The sequence below is a fragment of the Chiroxiphia lanceolata genome, chromosome 11 (assembly GCF_009829145.1).
Source record: "Chiroxiphia lanceolata isolate bChiLan1 chromosome 11, bChiLan1.pri, whole genome shotgun sequence".
Classification (NCBI taxonomy): domain Eukaryota; kingdom Metazoa; phylum Chordata; class Aves; order Passeriformes; family Pipridae; genus Chiroxiphia; species Chiroxiphia lanceolata.
The window spans coordinates 7,596,288-7,608,639 of record NC_045647.1 but is presented as its reverse complement, the minus strand read 5'-3'; the positions used below and the strand labels follow the sequence as shown (position 1 = coordinate 7,608,639).

Here is a 12,352-nt window from a genome sequence, read left to right as displayed (position 1 = left end):
GAAGGGAGCCAAAGGAGGAATAAATAGAGCTAATGAGAAAACAAGGCATGAGCATTCAAAAACCTTTAACACACTGCTAAACAGCAATAAAAAGGCAATTAGAGTTCCAAGATGCATGGAGGGTAATTGCACACACTATAAATAGGTGGTGGGAAGACTGTCCTGCTCAGCAGGATCTGATTCACTTTTGGGGTGACTTCTGCACAGAAAGGAATATTCTGGTGTGTGACAGAAGCTGAGAGAAGGGAGTTTACAGAGAGATGAAATTACAGGAAGAATTTCTATCACTCACACCCTGCTGCATGATATATGCACCAAGCAGGAGCTTTGTCACAGAGGCTCTAGAGGCTGGAGTTTGAGGAACTCCAAATAAAAGTTCAGCAGCAGAGATGCAACACAGCCTTAGGAAGAAACATCCATTTTATACCAGCCAGCCATTTATATGGCACTGGAATCTGGGCACTTCAGTGGCTGCCACTATTGATGGAGAAACCTTCTAACAACACCCACGAAGATCACATCCTGCTTAGCTCATGACCCTTGTACAAGCACATGCACTTGTAACAGCACTTAACGACAAGCAAAATCAAAGGTTTAAAAGTGGGATTCAAATGCCAAACTCACTTCTCCCATCCTCCATCATGCCACCAGCATACTCCTTCTGTTCCCTACCTGTGCCTCAGACGTGCTCGCTCTGCTCTGCAGACATGTAACCTCCTCCCCAGGCTGGTGGAACCCTTGAGGGGATGCCCCTGTCTCAGCCGTGCAGGCTCATGGTAGCTGGTGCAAGCAGCCAGCTCGCTGTTTAAAGAACAGGCTCTCTGATGCCATTCCCTGCCCTTCCTTCCCTCCCTTCACCAGTTAGGCTAGAACAAGTGCACCAGCTGCTGCTCTTCCTGCTGGGCACACGGCTGTGGGGGAATGTTTTGTGAGAGATTCTGGGGAAGAAATAGCCCTTGGAGCAGAAAAACATCACAAGACCCCAGCTGAAGGCAGGGGAAGGGTCTTTGCAGCATTGGCCAACATCTTTAAGAGCAGAAGGTACTGCTGAAATCCAGGAGCCCACCAACAAGTAGGCATAGCCTTGGTCAAAGTAAACCACCATTGCATGATCAACTTGAGTCTTTTGAGGACACCAGTTCTCTCTTGAGATAGCTAGAGGCTAAGAAAGTATTATTCTCCACCATCCCTGCATGGCTGTGGGTCATACCTGCCACAGAGCAAGTGGGAGATGGAAAAGGAAAACACAGCCACACCTGGAATCTGTCAGCAATCCCTTCTCACTGCCCCAGCTCCTTCACAGATACCTTTCCAGAGGAGGAAAGTTTGCAGACTGAAGCACCAAACAGCTGGTGAAGGGAGGGAGCAAAGCTGCCAGTTCCCAGTTCAAACTCCCTCAGACAGGCCTGGTGCCCTTCCCAAATCCCTGTTCCTTCCCGTCGCAGAGCATCGGCATCGATTCACGCTCGAGAGCTGCTCTGCCCTCGCGAATGACTGAGCACACACAAAGTCTCTGCAGTCCTAACTCCAACTAGCTCTTGGCTATGCACCAAAACCCAACCCCGTGCAGCTCAGACAGCTGCACGTCCCCAGATAACAGCAGCAGATGGCTCCTGCCTGGAGGTCTCGCTGGCAGAGGGTGGTCTGCAGAGCCACGGGTGGGAGGCACAGAGCTGGTTTTTGCAGCAGGCACCGCTGTCGGGTCACGCAGCGTCACCCATGGCTGAAGAAGGGCTGGCTGTGTCCTTCCTTCATCCTTGCACTGTCACCATGCAGGTAGCAAAGCAGCTGGCTCCTGCTGCGTCACCCCATTAGCTTCCTTCTGAGGCAGTGATGAGTCTGTCATCTCTGGTTGCAAGAAGAATGGGAGCAGTTTGCTGGGAGGGAGAGAATTCTAGGGGTGGAGGCAAGAAAAGCAAACTTGGGCATGTGTAATATGCAAAGCATTTGTGTTCTCTTCCTGAATTAGGAAAGAGTGTTTGGCATCTTAGAGGAAAACTGCCTTCACTTGATGTTCTGCTTGTGCGATACCCGTATCACGTTCCAGCTGCCTAAATCCTCTGCTGCTGAGGTGTGGGACCAGCTGACCTCAACAGCACACCTGGCAAAGTGAAACCCCCTCCTTGCAAAAGCTACAGCCCCTGACAGCATCAGCAGCAGTCCAACAGAAACTTCTGCGTGGCTTCACCAAATCACCCAGTATAACTCCTGAATGCCCCTTCCTTCCCAGCCCCCACCCATCAAACAGGGACATCTGAGGGGAGACAGGCTGCATCTGGTTGGCTGCTCCTGGAGGAGCTTCTCCCTTTCACAGCCACCTGCACCAGCCACATGTCAAGGCTGGCCCAAGTGAGCTCAGAAACCTCTTCCCAAAGTGTCTTTGCAGTATTTAAGTTTACTTGGCCAATGGGCTGGACAGGGGTCCCCCAAATCTCTTCTTGGGGATAAGAGTCTGTTTCCAAGCAAAGCACCAGCTGGAAATGCAGTGTTACTTCAACGAGAAGGCACCCACCTCATCTCAGTCCTGTGAGCATGGTGCTGTATTTAGAAGCATCAGTTTATCTTCCCTCTGACAGCCAAATATCAAACCCAAGTCTCTTTATCTCACCGGGGTGGCACCAGCCAGGCAGCCTGTACCCTCCTGTCCCATCTGGAGTCTGTATGTCAGCTGTGACACCCAGGCTCCAAAACAACCCTCGTGCACGCACACCTGCATCCCTGCCAACAAAGGGAAATTGCCACCCCTCTCTGAGGGGCTCCAAGGAAAGCAAGGGGCTGCTCCTCTGTGCTACGGAGGTGGGGAAGCACTGTGGGCTGTGGCTATATGTTGGGGTCCTTAAGATGGTAAAATCCTGCACTCCACCACACAGGCTTCTGTACCTCAGGGCAATGCCAATGTAGCATCATCTGGCCTGACAACAAAATAAATTCCCTAGGAAAGGGACAATCACATCCTGCAGGAGTCAGCATGCCCCGCACACCTCATGGATTGCAAACACACCTTGCAACTAACAGACACCCGTGGTTGCTACAAACTTACAGAATCTGCAAACTCCCTGTGCCATGCTCTCCAGCTCAGAGGGTGCTTGGGGTCAAATTCAAAAGCTAGTGCAGACATCACTGATGCTCTTCATAAGTCAACGTGTGAGATGGTTTCAACAAGACACTTCTTAAATAGCTTCTTCTATCAGTACTTCCTCATGGTGTGAGCCTGGAAAACAGCCTTTCCTCCCTACTACCTTCCTCCCCTGTACCAGACAGGCACTTGGGAGCCAAACCACTCCCTTTTAGCCTTGTTCCGAGGGACTGAACTGTGTCTGCACACACCACGGTGCTGCAGCTGCTCTGGATACAGGGCTCCTTTCTCCTGCAGAAGTACATTAGGCAACAACAACCACCAAAACAAGTACTTCTTTTCCACTGCCAAAACCTTTATTGAATTTTTTTCCCCCCAAGATTCTTCCCCTGTCTGAACACAGTGAGTGATGGATTTGCAGGGACAGGGTCACTCTGCTCCATGCTCATGCAGGATCAGATTGAGTTCATATGTGGTGCTCATACTAAATCAAGTGTGGATCTAAATCCCACCCCAAGGAGGGAGTTTGCAGGAGGTTTACAGACAAAGCCAGACTTGAAGACTCATAATTTTAGGAAGTCAAAGAGCACTCTTCCCTTGTGTGAATGTCACCCTAATTCAGCACACAAGATCACAAAAGGCCACTGCAGGACCATCAGTGGGCAGCCCTGTTTGCCAGGGTATTTGTACAAATTCATTGTGGCATCAGCCCAAAGTCCTACCAAAGTCAGTGGGGTCCTTTGAGATCTGTACATTGCATCTCCAGTCCCCAAGGATAAACACTGCAGCACCATCATCAAAAAAAACCCCATTCTTTGGGCTAGGAAAAACCATGATTAAATCTAGATTTCATTAATTTCTTCATCAAATATTAACATTTGGGTACAGGGAGACACCGACAAGGGTCACTATATACCTGACACTAATAAAAGTCCAAGCTCTCAGCCTTGCTGTGAAGTAGACAGGCAAGTTTTGAACTATGACAACTACAAACATGGCATCGCTTCCCCCAAGCTGAATAAATATTTGCATGACATTTTGACTCAGGTGTTTAAATTCTAGAAAACGTCTGACTTTATCAGCCTGAATCACAGACAAACAATACCAAATATTATCACTAAAAGCACCTTTTCAAACAACAGTTTCGAAAGGTTAACATCCAACACTCAGCAACTGTTCTTATGTCTGGTTTTAAGAATGAAGCCCACCCAATTCAGAGGCAAAATATCCCAAATATCCTGTACCCACAAATAACTCCTTCCTAAGCAGGCACCAGGTTAGGATGCTCTGTGTACTTTTGTTAGTACCTGCAAGGTAATGACACAGGGGAACTCCCCAGGAACCTGCCATTTCTCACATCTCCCCTCTCCCACCTCATGAAGACACAGCTGGACCTGCTGCTGAACCACAAGGATCACCCTATGAGAAGGGTAACCCAATTCTGACCCACTGGGAGCTGGTGCTACCACCTGTGTGAGCAGCAGCCAAAGGTAAGGAGACAACTCCACCTGTTCTGCCATGGCTGCACCACGCTCCAAAAGAGCTGGGGAGCAAGGTGCCACCTTCCCTTGGACCTCACCCTGCTCTATTTCCAGAAAGAGAAAACCTTTGAGGGGCCACCTATCAAACCCCTCCTCTGAGGAGCCAGCTGTTCTCCTGGATGACAAACAGAGAGGAGCTGCTCACCACCAGGGAATGTCCCCTTGTCTGCTGTTTTAAGGGAACTCTACTGTTTTAATTAGTCTTAACTTTCAAAGACATGCTAAAATATATGTGATTCCTAGAGATCACTCCGTGGGTGAAACCCTGGCACTGCTGAGGTCTTTAGCGGATTCACATCAACACCATCCAAGCAGCAGCTTTACTGATCATACTATATCGACTGGTCTTAACATACTGATCAAAAGTTTACATAATTAAATAGAAAGAGGATGTTTACTTTGTACCACCCTGGACTAAAGCACTGGCAGTAGCTCTGAGGGGTTTGTATGCACACAGTGCTCCTAGCAGAGCATGGCTGGGCTCCTACTGCTAAACCACACTACAGACTAAGTAAATACTTCTCCAGCTAACAAAAAATTGCATAGGGAAATGACTTGCCGACCAATTCCCACTTAGGTGAATGAGAACAAGTGACTCACCACTCAGCAGAAGGAATTACAAGTTGTGCAAAAGGCAAAGTGCTTCGGGGAGAGCGTCTAGACTATGCAAAGCAAGGCCATAAATAATACCTTTTGGAAACAACGGGCTTTAGCAGGGGTTGGAGCTGCACAATCAGATAAGTCTTCTCCGCTCTAAGTTCACAATATCTCTGGCCCAAGAGGTGCCACCCACAATAACTGAAATGTCAGGCTATGGATCAAGAACTGCAAAGTTTCACAACAGCCAAAGACCAAGCTCACAGCCTATTTAATTACCTGCTTCACAATCCAATAAGCTGCAAGTATATAAATAGCCAAAGTATGACAAATATTTAATATCTCCAGAATTAAATTAAGATAAGGCACTGGCAAAATAAATTATAAGTGTTTTGACTGAAAATAACCATTTTCTGCAGAATCCAGGCGATTCGAGCACAATAATCACATTCTGCACTCCACACTGCTAAGGAGCACAGCATCTCAGATGTGCCAGACCTTCCTCCCCACAGTGATGCTCTGAAAACAGGCTTGTCTTCACTTTGGGGCTGGCACAAAGCTGACCCAAGGACAGCCCCAGCTGAGAGCCCAGTCACACACACAGCTCTCATTTGATGCCCACACTGAGCCACCTACGTGGCAAAGTCATCCCCTAACTACTCTTTCAGGTTTTTATAGGCATAGCACTAGTAATTATCTTGCAAGCTTCGCTGTAACTACAGAGCTGTCCATGAGATCCAGCTCACGCTTGAGACCTGCATCTCCTCCTTAAAGAGAGCAATAGAGGAACAGAGAGAAAACACGCAGAGCACTGTTTTTACCTCTCCTCCCCTGCAGAGCTGAGAAAACCACACCTCCAAGCATTTCTCCGGGCCAGCAGAGCAGAATCTGATCATAAAATCAAGTTCCCCCAGTAGAAAGCTGCTAAAACACATCCCAACACCACCTGAGTCAATGTCTGTCCCAGAAGAGCAATGTGTTGGTGATTTTAAGAGAGATCTTGTGTAAATATGGCATGAAACCAACAACCCAGCCTGTGACAGGGAAGAAGTATGCGATTATTTGGAAGACTGCACCAGCTTTACTACGTTCCTAACTGTCGTAGCATCTGTGTGCATGCTGAAATGGCAGAAATCTGATAATTTAAGGTGCATTGTAACCAATTTAACAGTCTGACCCCTCACACCTGTTCTGCATTAAGCACTGTGTTTAAATCAATCACCATTCAGCAAAGCACAAGCTTAAGCACTTCGCTGAATTTGACTGAGAATTTTGCTAATGCACCAGACGTCATCCCACAGGCTTACACAGGGACCCAAATCACAAGCCACTTCTCCCAGGACTAGCTCTGGTAATCTGCAACTAAGCTGGAACTTTTTTCGTCCCACATTTATCCCACTGGGAACTGATTTACTCTCCCGCCTGCCTGCACCCTTGTTCTGCAAGGAGGGAGGAAAACAGGCAATGGCAACCATGACTGCAGTGATGTCTAACCTAACGAGCTCTCCACATTTTATCTCCTAACAAGTTCTTCCTGCTGCCCCTTTCCCAACGAGTGTTTTCATGGGGCTGGCAATAATCTGGAGATGATCCCTCCATTTACGCTATTCCTAGGTTGTGCTGTGCCTTTTGGCTGCTGTGCTTTGGAGGTATTTAGCAAGAGGTACAACCCACATCCAAGGATGCTTGGTCTGCACCACTACAGACACACGCCTTGTCTGACATCCCCAGGCTGCCGGCTGAGCTCTCCTCCCAAAGGCTTCAGACAGTTGGGATCAAGTGGGAAGAGGCACCGAGCACGGCTGGTTGTCTCAACTCTACTTCCAACAAGTCAGCATGAGCTAGAGAAAAGACTAAATACATCCTGGGCAAGCAATTACCAAGCTAAGTGCCATCTGCGGTAATAAAACACTTTGTTCTGAGAGCAACAGAGCTGGCAGAGCCACTTTCTTCCTGAGCTGCATTGTGAGGCCGGAGCCTTCCATGTCCACCAATATTGTAAGCTCTTATGGGAGCTTTTTTCCACATTCAGTAGGTCTCTTGTTCAGATTCCCCAGTGTCTAGTAAGGGCTGCCCACACACTGCTACCTTCCTCCCACCTGGGTTAGGAGATAAAAATGGATCTCCCTATTCTCACCTAGCTTTTCAGGGACAAGTGTCTTGCAGACCACTATCTGCCTGTCAAATGTGCCTGGAATTCAGCGGTGGCTTAAAAAAGGACCCTAAGTAAGTAAGACAGCACAGGAAGCTATCTAATAAGCCTTTTTTCTTTTCCCTTGGGAAACAGTGGTAGTGAGATGTAAATAAAAGAACTTACAGGTACACATCACAGATGTGTAGTTACTCAAGTGAAGCTTTACCACATAAACATTAATATAAACCTGAAGCAGAGGTGTAGAATTGAACACACTGATCTAGAAAACAATTTTTACTCTGTTGCTGAAATTTCTAGGGTGTCAAGATTGGAAAAATACCAGCTCTGAGTGGCATCTGTTTAAATTTATCTGGAAATCCAAAACTGAGTTTGTTGCTGGTCTAAACAAACACCACTGTCATGCCCACGTGCTGTATATACGCAGCTACACCATCCATTCAAACTTTTCCACTGTTTGCTTCACCCTCATACATTATCATTTATCAAACCTTTCTGTTGCAACACTACCTTAACTACACACTTTTCCCTTATTCCAAGGTGGTTTCTGAGTGCTGCAGAACACCAGGCTGCATTTTCCAGCTCCCCAGCACTGCACACAGGCGTGCAGACACATAACCAGTACCCGCGGTGCCGGTGCATTTGCACCACGGTAACATGCAGCTCCCTGGGGCTCCGGGTACCAGCCAGTTCTGAGACAGCAGTGCTGCAGGATCAAGGAGGGAGGATTACACACCTCAGGGGAGACACCGCAGGGATCCTCAGCCCAGGCAAGAACTTCAGTGCTGTGACCGCAATAAAATCAATTGCTTTCTTATCTGAGAAAATTGCAAAGAAGAAGATGAAGCTACAGAAGCAGCCCTGGGCTCTGGGAGCCTGGGCAGGGGCTGCCTGCAACACAGCCCATCTCAGCTGGGGTCCTCCTGCAGGTATGGACTAGCTCTTATCAGGTAAGCCAGCCAGGAAACCACTCTGCAGGGCAACAGCCTCACTGCCTCGCCTGCAAGGCCACAGTCCCCTGCCTGAGCTGTACTTGGGGGTGGCAGCATCTCCTGTGCTACAGGGAAGAGCTGTGAGCCAGGTGAAGCCAGACCTCATCCTCCTCCTTCCAGCACTGGTCAGGACCTGCTGAGCATGGCTGGGGACAGGTCACCAGCCCTCACCACCACACAGATCTGCCCAAACACCTCTGAGGCGGCTGTGTGGCACCTCCCTGACACAGGTGTGGGGTCTGAGCAGCCCACTGTGAAGCCTGGCTGGTCCCCTTGCCTTGTCAGAGCCTCAGTGGGGCTTCCTAGATGTCCTGCAGCGACTCCAGTGGGCAGATCTGCAGGGTCAGGCCCTCGCATCTCCAGAGTGCCCACATGTGGATCCAGCAGCTCCCTCCACAGCCTCTCCGTCCAGCACCATCAAGAAAGGAGGGAGCGCAGTCCTGCACACCAGCCTGGGGACTGGGGGTCTTCTGCTCCCCATTTCTCCCAGGATGAAACACTTCCCTGGCAAACAGCAGACTGTGAGAACGGAGAGACAAATGGAAAAGGAAGTAGTTTATCCCTCCTCTGCTGATGAGCAAAAACTGAGACAGCAGCTCCCATTAGAGCAGGACCAAAACCCAGTTTTCTCCTACTTTTTCCCTAAGGAGCAAAATGCATTTGCATGACTCTGATGAGTCTCGAGTGCCCGGTATTTCCATCATTACTAAAAGCTCAGCCGAAACACTGAGGCTGAAGTTCAGTAGCCAAGAGAGGAATCCCATACTTTTACCCTCTGGTCACCCTGCAGCCAGAGAAGGAAGGATGGTCTTTCCCAGAGGGATGTGTACAGAAAACAGAGGACATAAGTCCAGCAACAAACTGCGGGCTCTGGCAGTCCTTTAACTGACTTCAGTAGGAGCCTTGGCTAAGGCATAAGGGCAAGGATTTATTCCCAGCATGACAACTGAATTTTAGGATATACAGAAGACAAAAAACCAGAATGATTTCACCTTCAAAAGGGTGAATTCAATTTGACATGTGTTGTCGCGTTAAATTTAACTTTCCCAGTTCCATCTCACTGCTAAGTTTGAGGGGAGACGGTCAGCCCCCAAGACACACCTATTTTAGCTATCTGTATAAATAAGCCAGACATATTTCCCTACATTCTTCATTTCACAGAGGATGGATTATTTCCTCCTGAAATCGTGCATAACTTCTCTGTGTCCTTGAGTACTGCTGCCAGTTGTCATTACTCCTCATTTTTTTGTTTCACTTGCACTTTATTCACCCCCTTTTCCTCCCCTCTTTCTGTCCCTTCGCAATGCACTTTTTTGATTTCAGGGACTATGAACTGTCCTTCTTCCCAGCCACTCTTCTCTGGACCACAAGATGCTGCCTGCTCCTTTGGATAAACTACTTGTCAATTTTGGTTCAATTTCATGTGAGTTGCCGAGCTTGTTTGTTTGTTTTTATTTCTGCATTGTTTGTTTGTTTTTATTTCAGCAAAACTAACAACTACTTATATTTCACAATCTTTCTCTAACACAAAGAAGTTACACAGGAAACAAAAGCCAAAACAACTCTGGAAATTCACAATACTGAAAAGGCAAAAATAAATAAATAAAAGCATCTTGAAACCTAGCTATAATTTCAGCTATGCCCTTTGCTCAGCAAACAAAAGAAGATCGTTCAGCCTTCCAGCAACACCAGATTGTCCTATATTGCCTTTAAACTACATGAGACAGTACGGATACACTTTCCTACCTCCGTATGTTGCAATGACTAATAATAGTCCTGTGGTGTAGCAGAACTGAATGTCGTTTGCATCAATACAACCAGGAGTCTGCCTGAATTGTAAAGGTCATTTGTGAACACAGAACAGTATCAAGGCTAAAACTGCAGTCTAAGAAACTGAACTGAAAATGGTGAAAAAAAAATCAGCCAGCCGTTCCAGATTGCTACATCCCATCACAGACCCAGCTCTGGCTGCCACAGGGAAAAAGTTGGCTACATTTGACTGGAAGACGCCCGTGTTCACATCTCAGAGAAACTTAAATTTCTGTCCTGGCCCATGAGTTTATGCCTTAGAGAAGAAACAAGCTCTGAGGCAGCTCCTTGGGATGGGGAGCCCAGGTGAAGTGTTCCTGCCCAGCCTCCGCCTGGAGCAGCACACGGCCCTGCCGCGATGACGCACTTGGGGAGGAAGAGTCAGGATTGTGGCACAGACTTCATGGCAAACCTCTGCTGCCCCATTTTGCTGAGAGGCCGGTGTCAGGGAGCTCACTGCACACAAACACTTGCAAGAAGTTTAAATGAGACTCGGCAACTCCCCAAGTCAGTGCCGGCACTCCCAGTTAAGCAAACTTTGCAGTAAGCATGGAGTTGGGGAGTCCCTTTGTAGGAGGCAATGACATGCACCTGGTGTTTTCCAGCAATCTAACACATCTCTCTCCTTTCAACAACCTTTAGACGACCAACATCCCAAACTTCCCAAATCCCAACGTTGCGTAACTAGGAGCAATGTCCTATGTCAACGTGCAGGCTCCGTGCTGGAGGCCACGTCGGGGAGTAGCACGGAGGGTGGCAAAGGGTCAGGGGGCTCCCCTGAGCCCCGGGACAGGGCTGCTGCCAGCAAACCCTAACACGCGGGCCCAAGGTGCCCTGTGCCGGGAGTGCCCTTGGGGTGCCCGGGCGGCTGCAGGCCTGGGGAGCAGGAGGACAGGCAGGGAATGCAGGCAGGGGTATTTAGGGGAGCGGGCAGCGCAATAGGTGAGCTGCGGGCATGCAAGCAAGGGGAAGGCAGGTGGGTGGGTGGCGGGGGTAGGAGGACAGGGGCAGGCAGGGAGCAACCAGGGGTGGGTGATGCGGACGGGAGGCCGGGCCTGGCCGGGAGGTCAGGGCCGGGCAGGGAAGGGCAGGGCAGGGCTGGTACCTTCTGCTGCCGGCGGGCCATATCGGTGGGCTGCTTGGCGTTGAAGGGGTAGGCGATGCAGCGCATGACGAAGACGTAGAGCTGCAGCTTCTTTTTCCTCTCCTCCTCCTCCCGCTGCAGCCGCTCCAGCTCGTCCTTCTCCTTCTCGCTGGCCACCGAGGGGCTGGGGCTGGCGGGCCGCGCCGCGCCGGTGCCGCGCCCGCCGGGCTGCAGCCCCCCGGCGCTCCCACCGCCGCCGGCACCGCCGCCGCCGCCGCCGCCACCCGGGCCCTCGCCGGGGCGGCTGGGCGAGAGCCGCGCCGCGGCGGGCGCCAGCGGCTCCTTGCCGCTCTCCTCCTCCACCAGCTCCTCCGACTCCTCCTCGCTGGACGATGGGTCCAGCATCGCGGCGGCGGCTGGGCTCGGCCGGGGCCGGGCGGGCTCTGGACTGCGCTGGCTCCGCTCGCCGCGGCTCTGCCCGCGACCGGCTCCGGCTCCGCGCGCGCCGCCGCGCCAGCGCGCGCCCCCGCGCCGCCCCGCCCCATGCGCGCGGGCGCTGACCGCGGTGCTGCACGCGCGGGGCGAGGGGAGCGAGCGCCGGGCGGCCCCCGCGCATGCCCGGTGGGGGCCGCGCCGCCGGCGTGGTGTGAGCGCGGTGTCCCCGCGGCCCCGCACGGGCACCACCGTGCCCTCGGTGTCCCCACTGACACCACTGTCCCTCGGTGTACCCACAGATACCAATGTCCCTCTGTGTCTCCACAGCCCCGCACAGACACTGCTGTGCTCTCAGTGTCCCCAGAGCCCCGCAGAGATACTGCTGTGCCCGTGGTGTCTGCACAGTCCCGCATAGGCACTGCTACACTCATGATGTCCCTGCAACCCCACATAGGCACCGCTGTGTCCTCGATGTCCCCACAGTCACCACAGTGTCCTCAATGTCTCCACAGACACCACTGTCCCTGAGTGTCTCCACAGCCCCGCACAGACACTGCTGTGCTCTCAATGTTCCCACACAGGCACCGCTGTGCCCGTGGTGTCCCCACAGCCCTGCACAGACATTGTTGTTCCTTTGCTGTGCTCACAGACACCACTGTCCCTTAG

At 50.8% G+C, this 12,352-nt stretch overlaps 1 protein-coding gene across 1 annotated transcript in view; it reads right to left on the bottom strand.

Annotated features, from left to right (window-relative positions):
* The window catches only part of CADPS (calcium dependent secretion activator), a 211,082-nt gene extending 199,362 nt beyond the window's left edge, over nucleotides 1-11,720 (bottom strand). Inside the window, 1 exon segment of the mRNA XM_032699168.1 lies at nucleotides 11,273-11,720. Coding sequence (XP_032555059.1) covers nucleotides 11,273-11,656 — 384 coding nt within the window. The 5' untranslated portion in view covers nucleotides 11,657-11,720.
* Between the last annotated feature and the right edge of the window lie 632 nt (nucleotides 11,721-12,352).